General features: G+C 42.9%; 2 protein-coding genes across 2 annotated transcripts in view; one reads left to right on the plus strand and one right to left on the minus strand.

Moving 5' to 3' along the window:
- The window catches only part of LOC308317631 (secretory carrier-associated membrane protein 1-like), a 13,220-nt gene extending 3,790 nt beyond the window's left edge, over nt 1–9,430 (plus strand). The window contains exons 4-9 of the mRNA XM_080766776.1: nt 1,735–1,840; nt 2,795–2,923; nt 3,606–3,765; nt 4,844–4,945; nt 5,041–5,158; nt 6,273–9,430. Of these exons, the coding sequence (XP_080622902.1) occupies nt 1,735–1,840; nt 2,795–2,923; nt 3,606–3,765; nt 4,844–4,945; nt 5,041–5,158; nt 6,273–6,425 (768 nt within the window). The 3' untranslated portion in view covers nt 6,426–9,430. The remainder of the gene's footprint in view (nt 1–1,734; nt 1,841–2,794; nt 2,924–3,605; nt 3,766–4,843; nt 4,946–5,040; nt 5,159–6,272) is intronic.
- Nucleotides 9,431–9,768: 338 nt separating this feature from the next.
- LOC308317650 (LHFPL tetraspan subfamily member 2a protein-like) lies at nt 9,769–23,968 on the minus strand. Its single transcript, XM_080766819.1, has 3 exons — nt 23,741–23,968; nt 11,654–12,440; nt 9,769–11,202 (listed from the first exon to the last, which is right to left on the minus strand). The coding sequence occupies exons 2-3, from the start codon at nt 12,063–12,065 to the stop codon at nt 10,946–10,948; spliced, it is 669 nt and encodes a 222-aa protein (XP_080622945.1). The 5' UTR covers nt 12,066–12,440; nt 23,741–23,968; the 3' UTR covers nt 9,769–10,945.
- Between the last annotated feature and the right edge of the window lie 1,408 nt (nt 23,969–25,376).

A 25,376-nucleotide genomic window follows, 5' to 3' on the forward strand; every position in this document is an offset into this window, starting at 1 on the left:
GGGAGTTCTCCATCACAGTTTATGATGGCATCAATACTGGTGTAGTTTTGACAACCAACCATCATCCCTTGCAAGTTGCAACAACAACAACAGGGAAAAAAAGACTATTCACTTCCTGCAGCATTGCTTTCTGGGACAGTTTCATACTGTCACAGCTGCCATCTAGTGGACGAGTAGATGCTTGCACATTACAGTGATTTATAATCCAAGCAAGAAAACGCAAAACAAGGCAAGCGACGCAAGGACTATGTATGTTTAAAATAACCTTGCGTTTTTTGTGTCCGTTTGACTCCCCCACGCAAGGAACAAAACGGACTATGTAGAGGCCTTAAGTCCCTTCTTATTCTCTAGTGCAGTGTGATTCTACCAAGTGCTGCTTAATTGCGAATGCAGTGAGCACTAACTATGAGACCTAGCAGAACATGTCTGTCTGTCTGTGTGTCTGTCTGTCTGTCACGCTGTAACACCACCTGCCCGCCACCAAAGGGCGCAGCTGTATCACACACAAAAAACACACACACACACACAAAGCTGCGTTTGCTTCCCGCGTTTGCACGTCTTAAGCCCACCACACACCGGCTGCGTCCACCGCGCGGCGCCGCATCGCGCCGCAGACGGTCGCAGACGGTGATGGGCTTCACTTGTTTCTCTCCTCTACTTCACCCACAAACTACTGTAGAGTGTAAAGAGAAAGTATGCTTACTAGTTACTTTACCTGCTAATTAAAAGAGACATCTAAGTATCTGTGTTGTGTGTTTGTGTTCCGAACCCTAAGATTGTACCCCTCTGACCGGGCTTTTAGTTTTAGGATAGTTAGTTTTTTGTCATGCCAGCAGACAGAAATACGCTTATGCACTGCATAGAGTCCTGTTTTCAGCGATAAGCCCAGTTGTCAGCACCAACAAATGGGGTGACTTAAAAATCCTTTAAGTTACAACACGCAAACAAAATCAAATTTCAATAGAATTGGACAGCTTAAATCAATTATTTCTTGGAACTATTTCCTTGTTGAAGAAGGGCTGTCAACAAATAAAGTAGTGCTAAGATCGGTCCGTTAGAAGAAAGAGCAAATGCTAAAGTTGTTGTTTTCAGTTATTGATGATAAAATAAATTTGTAAATTAAATGTTTTTTGTTAGCTTTGATTGCATTTCCTGTTGGCTCAGTTTTGTTTGACAAGCTATCTCTGGCTGAAGCGCTCGTATCTCTGAACACATGCCTCTCTGCATAAACGAATGTCCTGGCATCGATATCACTACGGGATAATTGATGGCGAGGCGGTCATTGTTGAGAAATAAACCCTTCAGGATGATTAGATCCCAACGTGAATTGGAGGGATCTAATCATCGTGAAGGGGTTTATTTCCCAACCATGACCGGCTCGCCGTCAATTATACCGCTTATTACACGGCTACTTAATAAAGAAATTAATAAATTGACCCTAAAAGTAACAAAACTAAGGGTTTCATTGCTTACGGAGATGAAATGTCTTGTTTCAAATGTTAATTTTTTTTATACATGGCTGTCGTATTAGGGTAATGCAAAAATCAAGATGAGCCTTCGATTAGACAGCGGCCTGTTATTGAGCTCTGCAGTCCATTTATTTATTTATTATCCAGAAATAACACACCAAGTTGTGTAATTCATGTGAATAACTCGTACAACTTTATTGTCAAAATACCTAATCGATGGCTTTAACTTATGGTGAAATGTGATGACTATCTCTGTATACATTAGGATCAGGCCCGTGCTCAAGCTGAGTTGCTGAGACGACAGGAGGAGCTGGAAAAGAAAGCAGCAGAGCTCGATCGCCGGGAGAGAGAGTTACAAGCTGGAGGTGTAGGTATGGATGCGACTACCGCTTTTACTATTAACCACAGTTTAAAATGCCACAATTCATTAAGCGTAAGGCTCAGTATAATGGTGAAATGGGCGGTGGGGGGACTGTTGAAAAGCCCTGCATGCAGAGATCCTGCAGCCTACAAAGTTTTACTTCCAACGAGATATACTTTTACATTTATTTATTCTGTCTGTATTTTTTGGCTACTGTATTGTTTATTATGATGAATTCCTGTTCTGTTCTTTGACTATATAGAAGTGTCTATTTGTACACGTCTAAATGTTTTGATGAATTGAACATGGTGGACCCTCTTGTAAACAAGTGTAATGCTTAATTGGGTCGTCCACTCACAGTTAACAGTCTTTGTATTGAGTATGTGCTTGAAATGTACTGTAATTCTGCAAACTGTTAATAAATATTTCAATCAATCAATCAATCAATCAGTTTGTCAGGAGCTGTTAAAGGCAGCAGTTGTTAATGCTGCTTTTACCGCCAACACCCCCATCTGGTGTCTGAATTGTGTACTCCAGGAACGCCAGTAGTTCATTCTTTATGGAGGACCCTATTACTTTGAAAGCCGTTTCACTCGGAAAGTGGATAATTTTGGACTAAGTTTGGACTAGGAGGCGTCAAAATGCGATCTCGGGCAGTAAAACACTTAAAAGCCAAGACATGGGGAAAATATAATAAGACTTCTAATTTACAAATGCTCATGTGATTTTATACAGCCACAGTTTTGTGGATGTAATACTCGTGATAATCGTCCCACCCCTGGCTGCAGGAGGCAGTAATCATCTGATGCACTTAATTCACTTAAGCCTAATTTAATAGTCCCTAGTACAGCGGTTTCACTTGCCAAAAAGCACTGTATCCACAAGCTAACAACATTCCTATTTAGTAGATTTATTTTCTGATAATCCAGACACTATATACACACTAACATTGTTGTTCCCATAGGGCGCAAGAACAACTGGCCTCCATTGCCAGAGAAATTCCCTGTTGGACCGTGTTTCTACCACGACATTTCCGTGGACATCCCAGTAGAGTTTCAGAAGACTGTCAAGATCATGTACAAGCTCTGGATGTGTGAGTGGATCATGATAGCCAGAACACCACATGACTTCTTCCTGAGGAATTTCACATGTGACCTGCTCTACCAAAATCAGTTGACAGGCACTGAAGCTAATTTGTTGTGGCTTTTTATAACTTGTGAATATTGTTTCCATATTTGGGTGAGAAATATAGTTTTTAACCACTTTAACCCTGGTGTCCCAATTCTGGGCATGTCATAACAGGCGAACATTCTATGAAAATAGCAAGCTCACAATGTGACTCATTTGAGCAAAGAAATTTGGTTTCCAGGGAAAAAAGGAGAAGTATAGATGCCTGTAAAGTGTAAACAAAGTACGGTTTAAGGGGTTACGCTTAGTTGTAAATTAATTGTAACGTCAAACATTTCATAATATAATGTAGTAAGTTAAGAGCAGCTGCAGCACTCACACAAGGCCTTTTCCTTCCAGAGAGGAAGGTTGATAGGATCTGTTGATGGGCATTATTGTTTCGCATGAGGGGAAAATCTGTGCGAATCTCAATGAGTGGCCAATATTTCCCCTTTCCTGTAGCACAGAGACCTCAAAATGAGTTTTCAGTCGTGGTGATTTTGGTTGAGCAGGACATGTCATCCACATAAAAACCATGTGTGTGTGTGTGTGTGTGTGTGTGTGTGTGTGTGTGTGTGTGTGTGTGTGTTACATGTGTGTTTTTCCAGTTCATACGGGGACACTGTTCGTGAACATGTTTGGCTGCCTGGCCTGGTTCTGCGTAGATGCGACCCGTGGTGTAGACTTTGGCCTGGCCATGCTGTGGTTCATGCTGTTCACCCCCTGTTCTTTTGTCTGCTGGTACAGACCGCTCTACGGGGCCTTCAGGTAAATATATATTAGTTTCAGAAATGAACATACCCTCTGGCCAGAAATACGTTTAATAATGAATACTGATAGTGTTTTTTTGTTTGTTTTGCTTTAGAACTAATCTATCTGGAATTAGTGGTATATGGATAGATGATTGACTTATTTTCTAATATTTTATCAGTAGGAAACAGCAATGATTGTACAAGGCAACTTATTTCAATGAATTGATTTAATTCATTGATTTGTGAAGATGGTTTCAATCCCATGCATTTTTATAAGGGGGAAAGGGTTGCTCCTTGATGGAAAAAGTAACTGACTACAGTCTTTGGAAATAGGAGTACGACTCGTACCAAGGTTGCTTGTGAAGCAAGCTGGACTATATTCAGTCGCTGCGCTAGTAGTGATTTATTTCGTGACTTTTCTCAGTCCGAATCAGTCAGCGCAACAAGTTTACCCAAACTTCCTCTCAGGCTACATAAAGAGGAAATGTGCATCAGGTGGTTCAATAATCTAAACAATAATGTTTTTATTTGATTGATGAATATCCTAAATATCACACCCAGAGCACCCTTCCCCCATCTGACAACGTTGTCAGCGGTCTGTCTGATATAATAGCCTTGTTAAATTATTTGATCATTACAATTTCTGTAGCAGCAATGAGTCACTCAGGTCAGGATTATATTAGATAAAAATGAATACCGGTACATTCATTAGAATAAAATGTGTCTATAAAAGGTCTTTGAAACAGTGTTTAAAGGAGTTGAATATGCTATTTAATACTGCAGGGTTTCTTTTTAGAAGTCCAGTGGTTGCAAGTTATTTAAAAAGAAAATGGTAATGTTTAGTAAGATGCAAGAGTTTATGACAGTAGCCTACTTTTCGAGGGGTTTAGCTTGCCACAAGCTGGTTTAATGAAAACATGGACTGAGGCAAACTGTCAGTCACAGTTTGATGAAGACGTGGAAGTGTTCATTATGTAGATAAGTGCATGCTACAGTAGAGTCACTCAGTAACCCTCTCGTGAACTTATTGTACCCCTGTTCATTTTCCGTCACGGTTTTGCTGCTCAGCTTCATCTTTCTAATTTTTTCTACAGGAGTGACAGTTCCTTCCGCTTCTTTGTCTTCTTTTTCATCTACATCTGTCAGTTTGGAGTTCACGTGCTACAGTCTGTTGGTATCACTGGGTGGGGAACCTGGTGAGTATTGTGCGTGCGTGCGTGCGTACATGCATTTGCACATGTATGCATATGCGAGTGATTGCGTAACAATGACATGACTGTTCTGTCGCCAGTGGTTGGATAGCAGCTCTTACTGGACTGAACACCAGTATCCCTGTGGGCATCATGATGCTGCTCATCGCTGCTCTGTTCACTGCACTGTCTGTAGGCTCGCTCATCATGTTTAAAAAGGTAACGCACCCACAAACTTTCTATAATTCCAACCTTTGTTTTTATAAAACAGTCGGGCATAATCTATCCTGTCCATAAAGACTCTCTTTAAGTCAGTTTAAGTCACAGTACTGTTAAAAAAAGGGGATAGAAAAATGTGCTCCCCTGCCAGGCCAGGTTAGCTACCTAGGGGGTGCAAGAATTGGATGTCAGTCATATAGCCAATTTAATGGAATATGGAAAAACTGACTGATACATCTTGGTCACAGGACTGCAGATGTAATATGTACAGATTTGTGTTAGTTTTGCACAAAATGTGTAGTAGCAAAAAGTGTGTTTTGAAGAAAACGCTAAATGGTGGAAAATCTAGTCTGGCTCAAATGGCGGAAAATAGAGTCTGGCACAAATGACTAGTTGCGTCATTGAATGATGAACCATACTTTTTTGATTGTAAGACCTACGGTAGAAGAGTTATACTGAATACCGAATGTGAAGTGGGCCTACTGGGACTGTGCGTGATTCACTCCAATCGGTCAAACAGTGCCCGATATTTGCTCTTTGGGAGAAGCAAAAACTGTAGTATCCGGCCTGGCAGACAATTAATGTGTGAAAGGCCATAACTCGCCAGTTAGTCAGCAATCTAATTAACTACTTAGAAATGTCTTAAATATAAGTTGCATATGAAATAAACATTGAATTAAAAATTCCCTTTATCTTGCTAATAGTAGTCGATTGGTGTATGTGTTATGTTATTTGATGCTGTAGATTACAATGGTAAACTGTTTTCATGTAAAACTCATTGCTATTATACAGTATACACAGTCAATTCAGCAGTATTAATTTACTGCAAGGCGTTGTGAGCCTGTAGCTTGTAGTGTAGACTGTAGAGCTTGTAGTTATTTTCACAATGCTTGTAGTTTGGCTATTTTGTGGAACCGAGTCAAACTAAATGTAATGTCTACAATTCCAAGTACTTGTCATGGGGGGGGTCCCCAGTTCAACTAGGATTACTTTGTGGAGTCGCGGGAACCCTTGGTCTACTATAGGTAATACAAAGAGGTAATGTTGTGAACAAAGCCTGTTGTTGTAGTACTTTACTCAGAACATATCCTTTTCCCCTGTCCTCCTTGTCTAGGTGCATGCGTTGTACCGTACGACCGGTGCTAGTTTCGAGAAGGCTCAGCAGGAGTTTGCCACTGGAGTCATGTCTAACAAAACCGTCCAGACTGCAGCTGCCAATGCTGCAGCAAATGCCGCAACCAACGCAGCCCGTGGCACCTTTAAATAAACACGCCATGCACGCCAACACATACACACAATCCAAAGTTGGAGATGTACAACTCTGGTTCTGCAGACTCTTTGATTCAATTGTTTCATTTGTTTCACCATAGGCACTGAAAAGAAAAATGAGTGGGACTAGAATTTATGAAGCAACCAGCCAGTGACCAGAGTTGTCCACCTTCACTTGAGAACAATTTACCAATGAACATCCTCCACCTTGTCTGCTGTCCAGTCAGGTCACTGTGTCTGCTCACACATCCCCGGCCATCCGCTCAAGGTGGAACCCATCATGTGTTTGTGTGCATTGCGCACTCCATGTGTGCACGCACATTCATCTTTCACTCACTCTTAGATCAGTGTTTTTCTTCGCCCCTTTGCCCTTCTGTCTCGTAACCATATGGATCCTAGCATCCCTATTCTGGGCATGTCATAATAGGCGAACATTTGGTGAAAATAGAAGATTTAGTTGCACCATGATGTGAGCTTGTAGATCGGCTATTTTCACTATTTGACTTACAACGAAGAACATAGGGTTTGAGTAGTTACGGTAAATGTAATTGCTCTAAATTGAGGGGGCTTACTAGCTGGTTCAGGATGTTTAGCTGTCACGGTTGGGTGTCTATCAGTACACAGAGACTTGATGGTCTTTAATCACACGTCTTGCCGTAACCGTCCTTTTGTACAGTAAACGTACATGAGGCAGAGGTTAAATAGGCACTAGCCGGAACTTACAAATATTTCAGTACTTTTCTCTGTCATGGGGACAACCTCCAAACGTATGCCTGTCTGAAACATAAAGTTGAGTCATGTAAAGTGATAATCTAGTAATGGTGTTTTGCACATAACCCTGTTGTTTTGCTCACTCACACTGAAAGTACAGTGTATGTTTAAAAGGGTGAACATTGCGTATGAATGTGTTTCACTGAGAAACAAGCGGAACTTCCTTTTTATAATACAGTGTTGTTGTGCCGAAAGGTAAAACTCATCAACTCTGAGACTCTCCAAACCCCACCAGCCCATCATTTCCTACTCTAAATTGTCTACATTGAATGATTAGGCTGACTGGGTTGGTATCTCTGTGGCTTTCTAAAACGTGATGGCATGATAATGACATGCATGTATAGCTTCCTGATGGTAGGAATTTCCTCAGCAATGCCAATTTGGATCAAGCACTGATTGGCTACAGGGTAGCTCGGTTTGGGGTAAAGTCTGCCTACTTTATTGTCCCCTTGGTTTTTATGTAAAGTGAGGTCAGAGGGTGTTGCATGTCCCCCGACTGATTGGATGATGGCTGAATCTTTCTGTAATGATACACTGAGCACCCAGCTTGATAGGTCAATGCTCCCCCACAAACGTATAGTGGATCACTTGGCCCTTCCCGTCGCCCGGGACACTTAATCGATTGTAACTTTAAGGAGTCCCATACTGTTATTTACTGCATTAATCCCAAACCGCTACATGGCTTTCCCACTGTTTCTGTGGCTCTTCATACATCTATCAGATTAAAAAAGAACTAACGCTGCTATGAATCCAGTGGCCTCTCTGCGTTGACCTCCCTCTGACATATTGTACAGAGGGGGAGTTGGAGATCATATTCTATGCCTTTCCCCATAGAGAATGGTCTAGACTTCTAGAATGGTCTATGCCTTTCCCCATAGAGAATGGTCTAGACTTCTAGAATGGTCTATGCCTTTCCCCATAGAGAATGGTCTAGACTTCGGTAAAGCCCAGAATTGGTTTTGGAGATTAATTTGTATAAATTAAAATAGTATAAATGTTGTATATGTTCACTATACATAGATTAACATGCACTTACAGTATAGACACCTCAGCATTTCAACACTGACAAAAGACGATCCTGCTGAAGTTTGTGACTATACATAGATGACTGTCAACATGAACAATGTTCATAGAGAGTTGGACATGACACACATTCAGTAACATCTAAGTTATGTGACTTATTAAATACTGATAGTATACACTATACAACTGTATACAGACTACTGCTGTGACTGTAGTCAAAAGACGGACACGAGGATATCCTTTGTATCCTGCTTTAGCTGGTTCTGAGGGTGCCTTACGTTGTTGTGGCGGGTGTTTTGAGACTCGTGACTGGTACTACTGTTATTAATACCCTTGTGGATAAGACTGGATTCTAGTGACTGAAATGCCCATGTGTGGATTTTAATGAATTTGATGGTCAAACTGTCAGTATTTTAATTGTCTTAGAAGAATCTTTTTTCAATGCACATTTATGTTTTTGTGTTGAACATAGAAAGCAACGTGTTATTTTATTTATGGTGTAATTTAATCCATTTGTATTTTGCTTTCGTTTTGATTTTACATTGTGTATTATTTTGCGTGATATTGTATTGTAACAATATCAATATCATCCTAGCATTGTTTATCTAGCATTCTATGACTTCGCAACTGGACCCTGGATGAAGTGTAGACATGTGAATGAATGTGCATGTATTTGGATGATCTATTTCAAAGCCATTCAGTGTTATTCCTATCCGCTATGTCCTGAAAAGCTGTGAGAAATCTACCAAATGTCCATATAGATTTGTTTTTAAATCTTGTATTCCCATAAAGCACAGCTTCATGATGTGTTCCCTCGTCACATGTGCTGGTTCATTTCATTAAGGGCAGTTATTTTTTTGTCCTTTGCAATCAGTGTTCTTACCTCCCTAAGTCATTCTCAGTGGTATAAACCAGTATTTGGTCAATTGTTAAGATGAGACAACGAATGAGTGTTGATGTGGCTAGCTGGCCTTAGGTACAGGATGCCTTTGTGTATGGAGCGCTCTGACACTAAATGCTGTTTTATTAGTCTAAGTTTATGTTCTTTACCATGTGAAATTGAGAAGAAACAGATCTAAAAGGGACACTTGTATATTTTGTAAAGTTTAAAAATTGTTCCTCATCAACCTTATGTAAAAATGCACTCTTGTCTCGCCTTTGTCGCATGTGAAATAGTTTCAGTTTTGTATATTTATGGTATTAACATTAAATAAAAAAATTAAAGAAATGTGTACCTATCATTCTCACAAAACCACGCATTCTGTATGGCTTCATTATTGTTTTAGTGCTGAGATCTCAGGACTTTACTGTGCACGGATTAAACTCTGGCCTAGATTGAAACGTCATTGCATTTCGAACCTCCCATGGAAAGAAATGTGTGGTTCAGGATTTGGCATAATCCACACCCCCATAAAGAAACCGTCCACAAATTGCAGTACTACCCACCCTCCACCACTAGGTGTCAGGATCTGCTTATAGCCATAGTTTGCTTTTACTATGGACCCCATCCAAAAGTCATACTGTACATTTATCACACTTAACATACATTTACTAAACAAGGAATGGTTTATTTCTTTCCATATGAATGGGTACAGAGTACAAAAGGGATTTCCTTCCTCACACAGTCATCTTTTGACACATGCAGCATCATCCCACATGCTACAGATGCAAGCATTCTTTTGTTAATATAACAAAAACAGTGGACAGACATGTTAATTTAAGCACATACAGTCTACAATGCTATATGGTACAAGTCCATGTTACTCACTAGTCCAACTCTCTTTCATTCGCACTGACACACAACTCAAAACAAACACACTGAATTATTGCACATCTCATCTACAATGAACATAAGCAATCACATGAATCGTGTTACATTTACAGCGATTAATATGTAGTGTTCCAATGCATTTAAACACAGAGTACGGAACATCAGAATAACTAAGATGCTAAACTATGATGCAGTCTGCTTTATTTCATTGGCAAGGATCCCTGGACGAAATCTCACCACAGTAAAACCTATGACAGGTCCTTCCTATGTAGGCCTGTGCTCTGCTCTGCTCTTTCTCTAAACACGGCGGTAATTACAAACCCACACAGACAATTCATTTCACTGGAGTTCTTCCTTTGAAGATGCTGGCACATCTGAACTTAGCTAACGAAACATTTACTGCCCTGCCGTGCCATGGGAATCACAACATCTGGCCTTTAAAAAAAACCCTTAAAGGTTAATTGCCGACATCACCACACACACAGACCCAACATATGCAAGTGGTTGGCGAGTGTTTTAGCTGGTCCATCTGAAAGTATTCAGAGTAGTTGGTTGTTATTTACTGACCTGCAGGTGAACTGTGTGAATCACCTCATTCCTCGTTTGCACAGCATGTTGATACAAACAAGCACATTGTTTTACTGTCAAAGTTCAATTTGTCCTCTATCTATAACACCGCACAACTCCAGTACAGTGGTTAGATTAAGGCAGGAATTTAAAAACAGAACATTATTCCTCCAACTCACCGGATACTCTTTAGGCTGCTGTTGTACAGAGGCCATTGTGGCTTTTTAATTTTATCTGGCTACACTAATGCTTGAGACGGTATAATCAAGGTCAAATAAATGACAAAGGTTCCAGATTTCAGAAAACTTCCTCCAGGCTTTCACGAGAAAAACTGGGCACAGGGTGACATCCCTGTCTGCGTCTTCTGGTCCCATGCCCCTCAGGGCTCAGAGCAGGCAGATCAGGCTCTTTCCCTCCTCAATCTCCTCCTGGACTTTATCGCTCGAGGTGGCAATCTCCGCCTGCGCTGAGAAAACGGCACACAGGAAGGCTGCCAGCGTTCCGCCTATCGCCGCATAGAACGCCCAGCCCAGAGAGCACTGGGCCGGCCTATAAGGAGAGGCCTCGGGACCGCAGTAGTCGATCACTTTCTCTGAACCCCAACCGGCAGGGTACAGCATCAGACCCACCATCAGCAACAGCCCTGGAGGTGGAAGAGATAGCGGGAAGGATGCAATTAACACAAGGCCCAAAACGCAGCTGGAAAACATGAGTCAACTGTCAGAGTTGTAAAGAAATCAAAGGCTGCTCTATACAGCTATTGTTCAGCTGACAAGAATTGATTCATGGTGTGAAGAACAACTATACGTGAATGCAGACACACACAAACACACGCACGCATGCGTGCGCGCACACACACACACACACACACACACACACACACACACACACACAGCAAATGATGTCACATGACAAATTAGCTGCATGACAGACCTGTCTAGACACACACACAAACACATACCTGTGTTAAGTCTGTGGGATCACGATGCAGTGGGAGGATGTGCATACCGATGTGTTCTTTATTCTACAAAGCCGTGTTATTGGCTGTGAGAAGAAAGGGGCACTTTAACGGTGACGCACAGCGTGGGTCTTACCTGCGATGGCTTGCAGCAGCCCGCAGATGTTGAAGATGCTCTTCCTCAGGATGCTCTGGAAGCACAGGCTGAAGATGGAGATGCAGGCCACGCCGCCAAGCACGAGCGTCCCGGCCGCCAGGAACAACATGGCGGTCTGCCAGAAGCCACTGGCCACTTCGCCGAAGGTGCTGGCGTAAGGGCCGCAGCTGACCCCTCCACCCCGGGACCCGATGCGGAGGCAGCGGGCATAGAGCCCCAGGGACGGACGGTACTCCCCGGGGTGCACCCCGGCCCCGCCCACGCGGGAGTCGGACCGGGGATACCCGAGCAGCCAGTCAGGGCTCATGAAGGCAATGAGCTCGGCGAACGCCACCACGATGCTTAGCAGGGTCCACAGCATAGATCGACATGTCACTATCACGTGGCACATGGCGGAGCCTCTCTCCCTCGCCTTTCTCGACACAGGTCGATGACCAGCGGTGGGATTTCTACAGAGAAACGCTTTACAGCAACACCCAAGCCAGAGGGGGAAAGAATAACCCTATAACCTGGAACCAGGAAAAAGCCACGTTCAAATTCCTTAGCAAAAATAGTCGCCGGGTAAGAGATCGTTGCAGGAGAATGCTTCCCCGTCCAGATCCAGATGTTGATCTGATCCTCCCTGAGTAAACACTTTTCCCTCTCTCCTCCGTCTTCCCTCTCTTTTCTTCTTCCTCTCCAGGTCTGTTTTGGTCACCGTGCACACAGCTACTACAATGCTCCAAAGCAGCTTCCCTCAGCCATGGCAGCTCTTGGAGAAACACACCTATGGATTGGATTGAGACACACACAGAGATTGTCAGTTGTATATCAGAGACAGAGGAGAGGATGTAGTCATCGTGTGGGAGGGAATGAGGGACCAAGCGTGCATGGGGGAAGAAAGGGGGAGAGTGCCCAGTAAAATTGTTAATTTAACTCTGAACTCAAGCTTACAAGGAACGCCCACATTCTGTAGCAAGCATGAACTGATTACTCAACCACTGTGAATGAATCAGCGAACTGTTCTACCACTTATTCTGCTTCCTCTTTCTCTGTCAGCGAGAGAGAGAGCTGTTGCAAAATGTGTCTGACCACCATTCTTATACAGAGACCATCCTCTCACCCAGGGTGATCAAACACACACACACACACACACACACACACACACACACACACACACACACACACGCACAGCGAGAGAGAGAGAGAGAGATGGGGTGAGAAAACAGTAAGATAGGTTCACATTCATTACCAGCCAGATGTGACTTCACTATGAGCAACAGTTCCAGATGTCTGTTGATTTAAGGCCATGAGAGTGTTGGAAGAGTCATGGTGAATCACGACACACACACGTGCGCACACACACACACACACACACACACACACACACACACACACACACACACACACAGTCACACACACACACACACACACAGTCACACACACACACAACACATTCAGAGTTCCGAGCTTCACAGTCCTTTCACACGTCTAGGTGTGTGGGTTATTTGTATCTAATGTATACTGACAGCTGGACACTCTTTGCCACGAGCACCTGTCAGAGCACCTCTGCACTGGCTGTCTCTAAGCATGCTAAAACGTCACAGTTCTAAATCATTCTAGTGCTAAGCCCATGACATGTTACTGTGTGCAAGCACGGAAGGGCATCCATACAGCCACTGACAAATCCAGGTCGTTGTGCTTGTAGATTTGGTATTTTGAAAGTTGGTTTTATGTGTGTGTGTGTGTGTGTGTGTGTGTGTGTGTGTGTGTGTGTGTGTGTGTGTGTGTGTGTGTGTGTGTGTGTGTGTGTGTGTGTGTGTGTGTGTGTGTGTGTGTGTGTGTGTGTGTGCGTGCGTGCGTGCGTGCGTGCATATGACCAGTTTCCCAATCAGCCTGATTGGGAACACTGTTGCTATGTTATGATTCTGTTGCCGCAGCCACACTACTGGGCCTCCATACAGACGTGTCCTCATGGGAGGTTTAGTCCGACAGCCCTCTGACATCATCACTCAGCCTTATGACATACACAGGAAACTATGCGGGCTCTGGTTCAGATGCTGCACAGTCTCTTCTCAATGAAGTTGTTGGACCTCTCCCTCGACCGTCTCTGAGGAGACTGAGGTTCCTCTCTGAAGGAACTGGGAGGGGAGTTGAGGTCAGTGTCTGTCTCCAGTCTCTATCAGTAACAGAATGCATTATAAATCAGGCTTTATGCTTTGGCTCAGCCGACTTGTTCATAAAAAGGGGTGGGATTGTTAAAAGGATGATAATGAGGAATTGTTATGTTAAGATACTGTTCTGGTTCTTGCCTGTTGTGTATCATTTAAGCAGTGTTGAAATATGCAATGCCAAAAACAGTCATTGTAAACTGATGCAGTTTTATCTAAAACAAGCTATTGCATGAGTCAGTTCAGGGAAAAGCACTCCCGGGCCACTGAAAATCCTCATTGAATGAGTGTGTTGAACCTAGTTCAGACAGATTCACGACGAGACGAAAACATTTTAATGTTGCGGAGGTAAATCACAGCGGTTTGCATTAGCCCCTAAGCGTAACCACATGAACCCTAGCATCCCGTTTCTGGAGAAGTCATAATATTATAGGTGAACATTCTGTGCCAAAATATGCAGACATTCAGCAAAGATGTATAGCAGATCTATAAACTTGCAGCGGGTTGTCGGCTAGTAGATCTGCTATTTTTTGGTGAAGAGATTTGGTGTCGCAGCCAGGAAAAAAGGAGGCGACCGAGTATAGTCCACTGGAGGACCGCGGTCAAGGAAAATATAGGGGTTGAGTGAGTGGTTAACTGGCTGATCTGAATGGTGCTTCACAACCACTACAACAGGGTCATAACAACAAAGATCATATCATATGTGGCAACATCTGAGAGGCTGGAGGACAGTGAGATCGCCAGAGATTTACTTCAAAGGGACTCTCAAGGTATTTCCTATACTGCGCGATGTTCAGAGCTCCACAATCATATTTTTAAATGGTCTATCAGAGATCTGATATACTCTCAGGTGTGAGGGACGTGTGTGTGTGCGCGTGTGTGTGTGTGTGTGTGTGTGTGTGTGTGTGTGTGTGTGTGTGTGTGTGTGTGTGTGTGTGTGTGTGTGTGTGTGTGTGTGTGTGTGTGAGAGAGAGTGTTTGCTTTGTCTTGAGCTTGGCACCGTTGCTTATCTGTAACATTCCATCTGACTGAATGCAGGTTGGCTTGAGCCAAATGTGCTCCTTTCAGAGACATGCTCTCTGCTTTTAGAGTTTTGCTACACATTGTTTCTAGAGATCTTGTCTTAATTAGAGATTCGGTGAATGCTGTGCTAAAATACACTGTCTGAGCAAAATTACATGGCTTTGCCAGATTTGACCCCGGGTCAATAAACATGTGACACATCAAAATAGAACAGGCAGAGAGCGTTACATCAACAGTTCTAAGGAATAAACTATAGCACCATTGCTGTTCATATTCAACAGAGAGGAAGTAAGTTAGATAAACAGGAAGTAACATTGTCTTACAGTTGCTGAGGTAGAATTGGGATTGTGAGGATGGCCTATATACGGACTGGGTTTTTTCAGGCCTACTCCTCAGTGTGATTAATTAAACCACAGCTAAAAATCAAATAAAAAGATCAAGAAACACGTTTTTTACATCTCCGAGCCGAGGTAACACAGTTAGTAAAGGAAGCAAATACAATCTAGTCTCAATTAATGGTGCGTCATTTGAAAAGAGTAAAGAGGTTATTGTTATTGACATTGTTATTGAGTGTAAAGAACAGATGTGTTGTAATCATTTACAACATGGACACACAGATTCACCACACCACTATTTTGCCCAATTTATAGCAACTACCACAATACTCAGACCAAGGCTATAAGGTAAGCCAAAAACATCTTTAAGAAAAAGTTAAAAGAAATACGTGCACAGATGTGTGTGGATGTCGCCACACGTATGGTGCATCATGTTATTTTGTGTTTTTGCTAGTCGGCAACAGCGAAAGACTGCTATGTAGATGACTGTGAGCATTTTTCCGCTCAAGTCTGTTGAATTGTGTATGTGTGTGTAACCCAGCCAACATGGCAACCCGCAAATGGCAACCCGTGTCAACTGTCAATCAAGGCAGTATAAAAGTGACATCAGGTCCTACACTCCCCACTCCCACTTCCACCTATACAAGATGGCCGAAATGTTTGACAGCAGCATGGCAGAAGTAGCAGATTCACTGTGACAATCTTTGAATACTCTTCGGTGAGTCATATAGGCTTGGTGTCATTAACTTTAACTTGGATCAACTGGTTAACTGTTTGTTTATTTTGAAAGCATTTGATTTATGAGTTATGTTTGAACTTTTGGTTTAATAATGAATATTGGTGTATTCTATTATAATATATATATGTCATGTTATATAATTTATCTTATAAAACACCTTGAATTTTATTTTCTAAAAACATGCATGTAAAGTGTTGCGCCATCCTGTGAGAGGGTTATCTAATAGTCCAATAAACAGGCTGTACACTCAAAATCATGGATTCACACGATCTGGCATTTATTGATTGCCCATACTTATCTCAAATTGAATGGTCATGTGATATACATATGAACAGCAAATACACATATGAAAGCAGATACGACCTGTATACATCACGAATCAGATTCGATCATATCAGTCCGCATATCGAAGGGCCCCTCGAAGCACAGACCCGACGCGTGTCATTCCCGGAGAATTCTGACGTGTCACACTTTTTCCCAACACTATATAGAAAATCGCCCTGTGACCTTGCTTGGGCACAGCTCAGCTGCACACTCTTAAAGTAATAGTAACTGCTTAAGGGTCTACTTTCCCCCATCAAAAGATATAGACTTATTAGATAAATGATTAAAGATTCGATCCTGATCAAATCGAACTCTTTATTCATTTTATAGTTATTTAAAGTTGTACAACAATGACTTTTCTGAACAAAAGACTGATGTAGACACCTGGCCTTGCAGGTCAGGTTTTTTGTGTCCTTAAAAGGAAACTCCTTGGATGGTTCTGGTACCGGCTGGTACCTGAACCTGGCGAGCCGACCCGGACCTCGACGCCCCCCTCCCTCCACAAATGTGGTAACCCAATTCTCCCCCCCTGGAGAAAGTCTGAATGTCCCCTAGCTAGGAACTCACCCTGGACAGTCACCACCTTTAAAGGGCCCCCATTTTTTTGGTTTATATTCTACAAATGTTCAAAGTAGTTTTTGATAATAATAATAATATTTCAGTTACACTTTAGCTCCAGTTTCTGCCTCCCTTATTTCCTTGGTTTTCATACACACATTGAGCTCCTTTTCCGAACCTGGTTTACACGCAGTCAATCTCTTATTAGTTACCCATTGTGCCACTTGCTACATGTGCATGCGTGTGTGCGTGCTTGCGTGTGTGTGTGTGACCAAATATCCAGGCAACAGTTTTGGTCTCCTTGCAGAGTTTGAGCATTCTGTCTGCAGCTGATTACAGTCTATTCAGGCAGGGCAACGTGTGCTGTGTGTTAAGGCTACAAAGCCCACAAATTACCATCTCGCTCTCTTTAAACTACAGGGACAGAGTATAAACATACCTCGGCTGAGGCAGTCAGCAGGCACCTACTGAGTCAGTGACCCCCACCTAAAGAACTTACAGGAAATCATGGCTCTCTTAAGTGTCGGTAAAGAAAAGACTCCACACAGAGGAGATGGATACGTTGAGCTTGGATTGAAATGTCTTCACTCAATTTCAGCACAGAGAGATAACTTAAGTTAAAGTATAAATTATATACTGTGAACACTCATACAAGTAATATCTGAGTAACCCTGTGTACTGTACTGTACGTGTGTGTCTGTACTGTGTGTGTGTGTGTGTGTGTGTGTCTGTGTGTGCTTAAATGCCAATTACAAAATGGAGGAGTCAGTACATCCTGGAACTGATGAATACTTTCCGTTCGTTTCCTGGTTATTGAACAGGCTTCTGGGAAAGTGCTCAAACGGCACTTCCTCCGCAAGGTCAAGGTTTTCTGTGTTTATGCGTGCGCTGGGGGGGGGGGGGAGTGTTTTACAGTCCAGCGCCTCAGTCAGTATTATGACTTATTCATTCAAGTGCGGGAGAGATTGGTCTAACAGCAGCGAAGGCGTGGTGATCCTGAGGTCAGCCAGATGATATCTCCATACCTCCCACCAGGCTCCTGCCATTAATATGGATCACCATCAACAGCGTTGCTATCCTAGAGCAGGGCTTCCCAAACTATTTCAGGCCGAGACCCAAAAGAGAGATTAAGACGTTTGCTCGGGACCCAAACTAGTGAAAATAGCAGATCTACAAGCACACAACGCATCGCTTCGCGCCACGTTGCGAGCTTGTAGATCGGCTATTTTCACAACTTCTTTACATTTATTTTCTCATTTCTTTGATTTTTCTTTTATTTCTCCATTAAATTACTGGGAGAAAAAAAGGAAAAGTTTGGTTTTAATTAATGGAAAACCTTTTTGAAAATGTTTTGTAATAATAATAATAATTCAAAAGGAAACTATTAAACAAACAGAACTAAAAAATGAAGGGACCCATACAAATGTGTCTGCGGCCCACAAATGGGTCCCAGCCCACTGTTTGGGAACCACTGTCCTAGAGCCTACGGCCTACGGATCACTTCATGAGTCCTCCTGACCATGATGCTGAGTTGGGACATACAATATAGACTATATACAGGTGGTGACTGGGTCTGTCTTATCTTGACACACTCATTTCCACAATAACGTTAATGTTACACCCCTGGGATTAACGCAATTCTGCCTCTACTCACAACGATGTGTGTATTATTGTCAGGGGCCGGGCTTGATCAACTTACACACAATTTTCCGATCCCACGTAGGCTGAGCCAACATGAGCACTGAGCAGTGCCTTTGCGACAATGTGATTCATCGGATGTCTGTATAGATGAGATGGTGTGTATATTACAAAGGCTGATGACAAGCTCTGGAAGTTTGATTGTATAAACCTGTTGGCTAAAATCACCCCTGCATTGGTCAAAACGCTCTCTATTGATGATGCATATTATCAATGTGAGCCAGTGTTTCTAAAAGCCCATATAAGTAGGCATGAGACATATGTGGGTCAGTTCATTGGCCTTAAGTTTCAGGAGGCCGCGAGTAGTAAACTGAGAGTAATTGGTCTGAGATATCAGCCAAGGCGCTGGTGGCATGCCAAGGTGCTGAGGTAATGAGCGCTTGTAAGCAGCCGGGCCGCTACAGTAAAAACTCAAGAGAGATTCGAGAGGAGGGCTGAAAGTGAAAGGGGGTGGGGTGGGAGTGATAGGTGAGGTGGGGCGGTTGAGAGATCTAAAGGGCAGTTGACCCAGATTGCTCCATAAAAAGAGGCCAGGCCATAATAAAAAGGGAGCCGTTCAAGGGAACAATTCCATTCATGGACGTGTATTTTTAAATTTGTAACAGATCGGTTGGAAATATATATCCCCCCCCCCCCCTACTTTATAGTGGGTGTGTGAGCTGAAGGCGGGGCTGCCCCTCTCTGGAGAAGTGGTCAAACTGGTGGATCACCCACCCAGATCAGTTGTCCGCCCCCAGGTGATGATGGCTGGGAGGTGGCTGCTATAGTAGTTGGATTTTTTTAGTGCATTAAGTCAGAGACCCCAGATCCAGAAACCTCCAACCAAGGCCATCTTTTCCTTGGGCTGCAGGGCCAGTGTGGTCAGGCATCTGGACGAGTCATGCAGAGGAACCGAAGCCACATGAGAGGCTATTTCACCGACGTCAGGGCCTATAGTGGGCCATATGGGCAGATCACTACGTAGCAGGCCAAACAACATGTGGACCATGCTGAAATCACAGTGCAGGAGTTAAGCCACCACGATGAAGACCTTGTGCCACGTGTGTGTGTGTGTGTGTGTGTGTGTGTGTGTGTGTGTGTGTGTGTGCGTTTGCAGGGGTCTGGAGGCCGCAGCATCCCGTAGGATCCCAGGAGAGATGAGAGTAGTGTGATACCAGGCAGGACTGAACCCATCCCGCTCTCATAAAAGAATGCAAGCAGCCGAGCTCTGGGTGGAAGTGAACGTGAGTGAAGAAATACAGCTGGAGAGAGCTAAACCAACACAGCCCACACACAACGTGACGGTCAAATAACAAAATCGCACACACTCGTTCTCTCTGTCAACCATATGGTGATGATGAGCAAACCGTTTTGCTCATCAACCCCCGCAAAACTTTTCTTTCCGGTATTCTTTTTCCATTGAGAAAACTTGGATACATTTGACATAACTTAAATGGAAGGGTTCTTCCTGTATGAGAAGGCTCTGTCTCTTGAGTCTTGAGTCATGACTCATGACAGTGAACGTAGTTAGCTGTTTTAAGTCTTTGCTTTACAGTCAGCAGCATGAAGTCAACCATGGCCCACAGTGTTTGTTGACTCTAAATCCTTCAGCACAACTCATTTACCATATACCTCCTCAAAGACAGCAAACGTTGCACAAAGTCCCCCTACCCTCTTGGGTTTGAAGGGCACATCTGCGCACATGTGAAATCCAGCCACGTCTGCCGTAGGAGGTGTTATGGTTGAGCGAATGAACAAAGACTTTCAACACAGAGGCATTAAGGTGACTTAAACACAAGCACTAATGAGATAAGTAGTTACAGTCGTCCTCCCCGGTTGTCACACCCACTACATCACAGCCTTGGGAAAGCACACATCCACCTGCCAACATGCCTCACCACAACATGTGTGTGAAGAGTGTAAAGACAACTGCGCATATGAGAGAGTTAGACAAAGGATTAAAAAAAAATGCTGTATTGACTAAATGTGCAGCATGAGGTCAGTTCCTTCAGTTTATAACAAGCTTTCTGACTCCCTTTTCTAAATATTATGAAACAGCCCCAGTGGTTCTGCGCATAGAACCCTTTCTTCCTAACCATAAACATGTGAGCCAGTGCTTTTGTAGCTTGCCATAAACTGTGAATTCAGTGGGAGTAACAAGAGGAGAAAATGTTTCCCATGGATAGGCACACACCACAACTTCTGTCTCATGACTTCAACCAGTGAGTAATAGCTCCCTGCAAAAGTGTCCCTTAAAGTGCTTAAGAGTTCATTTCAGATGTATATGACAAACCCCTTATGAAAGCCCATAAAACAAAACTGTTGGGAACCTAAAAACACATTCAATTCAAATCACCAACTCCTTCTTAAGACTGAAGGAATGCCAGCAACCGTTGCATTCAAATGCAATTCTATGGCTTTTCAGTGACGACAGTGAATGGGACACAAAGAAAGATCAGCGTGACAGACCCCAGCAGCGTGTTAAAACAATACAGCTCACGTTGCAAAGCACAAACACAAACCCACACCGGTGAACTCACTCTTGCAAGGCTTAATCATATCAAAATGCATGACTTCCCTGGTGCGTGCAGGGTTGCACACATGTGCATGTGCTTTGGCAAAGTGGTGTGTACATGCAGTGTGCATGTGTGTGTGTGTGTGTGTGTGTGTGTGTGTGTGTGTGTGTGTGTGTGTGTAAGACTTGAATGCTATTGTCCCTTTCCATCTGTTCCAACTCAACTCCACAAAGGCAGCACAAAGACATGCCGACACCGGCCCTCACTCACTCCCTCAGACCCTCAAAGACATGCCGCTGTTGGCCCAGAATGCACTCCTTCATTTCTCAAAGACAGGGCGGCTGTGGCCCCTAACCCATTCAATCTGCCCAACACCCAGTCCCCGCTCTCTCCCCATGCTGTGGTGGCCCCACGGTCTCTGACTCACAAAGCCTCTTGGTGACCCTCATTCACACACATGACGTGGCCTCTCTCCGCTTTCTCTCTAGTCCAGACTGAGAAGCCAAAATGGTGGTTAAATTGCTTTCCTTTAATAACTCTGCACTAGTCCTTATGCTACAGTTGGCGGGGTCTTCAATATTTGATATCAGAAGAATCTGGGAGACGCTGGAGGCGGTCATTTATAACTTAACCAGGATGGAACTGGGTCAACATAACCTGGCGTGAATAAAACGAATGAATGATCTGTGTTATGTCCTCTGCTAGGGTAAATTAAATTACTTTAAAAATCTTCCTAGTTTAGTTTACTCAGAAACCTACTTTATTTCTTATCATCATTCAATAGTGCCAATAACTGACTTTATGGCAAAACACTAGTGCGTGTTTCCCTTATAAGAGATGTGCTTATAGCATTCAGCGGTGGAAAAAGTACCACAATGCGTTGTGAACCTGTAGATTGCCTATTTTCTTTTTAAGAGATGTTTTTGGCTTTTGTGCCTTTATTGATAGTTACAGTGAAGATGGACAGGAGAGAGAGAGAGAGAAGGGGAGAGACACGCAGCAAAGGTTGTCATGAACGGGACTCGAACACACGACGTGCTGTCAGGCCAGAGCCTATATGTGGCATGCGCCTGGACCGCTAGACCAGCGGGCACCCCATAGATTGGCTATTTTCAAATAGCCAAAGTTTAAACAGGGCTTAAGTAGTTAATGTATGTTTTGTGATAATAAGGAAAATCTACAAAGTAACTAACTAGTAACTAAAGTTCTCAAATAATTGTAGTGGAGTTAAAAGTACAATATGTGGGGCGCCAACTGGCCTAGCCGCCCAGGCGCATACCACATATAGGCGCATGCCTGACAGCGTGTCACGAGTTCGAGTCCCGATCCCGGCCTTTGCTGCGTCACTGTGTGTCATTCCCAGTCTCTCTCTCTCCCTGTTTCCTATCTACGTATCTCTACTGTGTCCTATCAATAAAAGGCAGAACATACAGTATCTAAAATTGAAAAAAGTACAAATACAATGTGTCTCTGAGATGTAGAAGTAAAAGTAGCCTATATAAAATTGGAAGTACTCCACTAAAGTAAAACTACCTCAAGATTGTACTTAAGTACAGTACTTTAGTACATGTACTGTACTTAGTTACTTTGCACCACTGTATATACTGTAGGTGTTATCCTACATAACACCTACAGTCTTGGGTGGCACACCAATGTGTTCATAGACACTCAAGTGGGACTGCTGATATGAGGGGAGGCCGTCAGTCAGACAGAGAGATAGAACAGAGACAGAGATAAAAAATAGGGCGTGATAGCCTGCCTTGAAGACTTGTGAAATAAAAACTATAAAGATAAAGTGCCATATATACACGCACACTAATAAGCATTTTAGTTCCTTGCAGGGGTGATTTCTATAAAGAGCAGTGCTGTGGTGCAAAAGTGATGCCAGATGTTCTACCTGAACATGTAAATTGGCCAGCAAGACAGGGGCAACTGACAACTGTATAGGCTACTGTAACGGCTTCATCTCTTCCCAGAATGTGGTCTCTGTGCATCTTGGATCAGGAAAAAGAACCGACTAAATATGAGTCATGAGGCGTTTGGAGTGCAGCCTATGATGCTGTTGGCTGTGATTGGCTCTCTATCTAGGGTTGTGCTCATGGGCTCTCCCCGAGGGCAGTATAGATGCTGGCAGATAGCCTTCAACCAACCAGTATCTCTATGGCCAAGTCATTACCACGACATGCATGGACAGGCTGCTACCCATACATAAAACAAAGACACATTGATCCACTGATAAGCATTAGACTACACTCAAACAATTATTCTGAGACATAACGGGTACTATAGTAGCAGGCAATGAAGGCAATGAAAAGCAGCACCTCGATCGTGTGTGTGTGTGTGTGTGTGTGTGTGTGTGTGTGTGTGTGTGCGCGCGCGTGCGTGTGACGTGTCTGTGTGTAGCCTATTTGCGTGCGTGCATCCGTACGTGCGCAAATAGCCTGAATTCTGAAACGAAAAATAGCTATTTGAAACAATGATGTTGCTTTAGTTTCCCTACAAAACTGTTGAATGTGAGCCTGATGAAAGGCAAGCACACCACGAGATTAGGCTACGTGTGTACTTACGCCTAAAACGCATTATGAATGGCAACGCGCAACACACCAGACACCAATCATTTGATTTGAAAAAAGATATCCTGAGACTCACCAAAACACAAACGAGGTAAAGTAAAGCTTATATGACTGGATGTTTTTGTTTTGGGTTTGATAGTTTGTTACCTTGATTCTTTTAGCTATACTTACAAAAATGACCGACGGACGCTGAAACTTTTCCAACGAAGCTGAAGCGCTCGCTCTTGGGTTTTCTCGGGGCAGCCCAGCGGTCCAAACCTTCATTCACCGGAGCTTTCTTTCTTTAGCTCGTTATTCTCTCCTTCTTCCTCACACAAAGCCATCCCACAACCATCTGACGTCGTCTTTTCTCTTTTTAGCCCCCTCTCTCTCTCTCCCTCGCCTCTTTCTCTCTCCTCCTTTCCTTTCCCTTCCCCCACTTTTGTCAAAAAGAAGGAAAGTTGCAGTGATGAAGAGAATCCCTCGACCCATGCTACTACGCTAGGCGCCCGTTAGAAACCGACCCGCATTGCCCACGTTGCATTGGTAAACAATAAAGATGATAATAAAACAAACCTCTTCCAGGTTGTGATGTAGCCCAATGTGGGAACTGGAGTAAAAAGTAATCCCTGCTCTAGTAACTTTATTTTACGCCATCTGGCAACTGCTGCTACTTGTCTTGGGTAGGCTATGATTTATTTTCCATTGTCTTTATGATTCAAATAAGCCATGTAGGTAATATCCCACATTATAAGCAGTTAATTAATGCACAATAATTGCCTAAAGAGTATAGGCTACCTCTATATTCTACATATTCACATTTTAATACAGTGTTTGTTTAGGCTAACGTCTCTACAGCTCTTTAGTAAATAGAAAATACATTTTCAAATCAGGATACCAATTTCACCCAACCAGGATAAGGATAAGGGATAGAATTGCAATTTGAAGTGATGAAAAAATTTGTATACACACAATTGGATTACCAAAGTTAATTTTTTGATTATCACCATGGACATTTAAGCTTATAGGCTATTATAGTGTGCATACTAAATGGCTTTGATATCTGGACCTGAGGGGGAGACCCCTGTTGCAACAAAATATGTCTAATGGTTGCTATCAGAAAGAGCTTAGTTTTAACCAAAATATAAAACTTGCAGGACCTTGTGTATTCTTCAATGATAAGTGAAAAATTCAATCACCAAAAGCAGCACAGCAGTTACATACCGGTAGACGGTAGTAACATGGCAAGAGAAAGTAGTCTACTGCAAGACAATAATGAACAAAAGCCTACCCCCCCAAAGCTTTCAGACAAAAAACACAGTTAAATCGTACATTTTGTTACAACCTATTTGAAAGTAGAGGAGTTTAACCGAACAACTCTGAACAACTAGTGAAATATTTAAAGTGATATTTCACTTTCAAAAAAACTTTTGGTCACTTAATCGTCTATACTCAATCTTACACCTTAGACAGTTTTTATGTTGCTCGATTCAATATTTATATATTTAATATTCATTTTAGCTGGCCTGCCCCTTCCGTTTCTATACCAACCTACTGTAACTTCAAACATCATTATAACATGTATTTTTCTGGTGACTGATATTGTCCTTCTAATAATGTGAGGGGGCCGTGGTTTTTCAATTAGCCTACATTTAGTTTAAATGTTTTGATTCTTTAGTCTCCTCCGTCCTCTAGGGGTCCTCATTATTTTCCAAAAACAATTATTACACATAAATGAAAACAGTCATTGAAAAAACACAGACCCCTCACGTATTAGAAGGACAATATCAGTCACCAGAAGTTAAAGAGTTTGAAGTTACAATGGATT

The sequence above is a fragment of the Protomyctophum bolini genome (assembly GCF_963924005.1).
Source record: "Protomyctophum bolini genome assembly, chromosome: 6".
Taxonomy (NCBI): Eukaryota; Metazoa; Chordata; class Actinopteri; order Myctophiformes; family Myctophidae; genus Protomyctophum; species Protomyctophum bolini.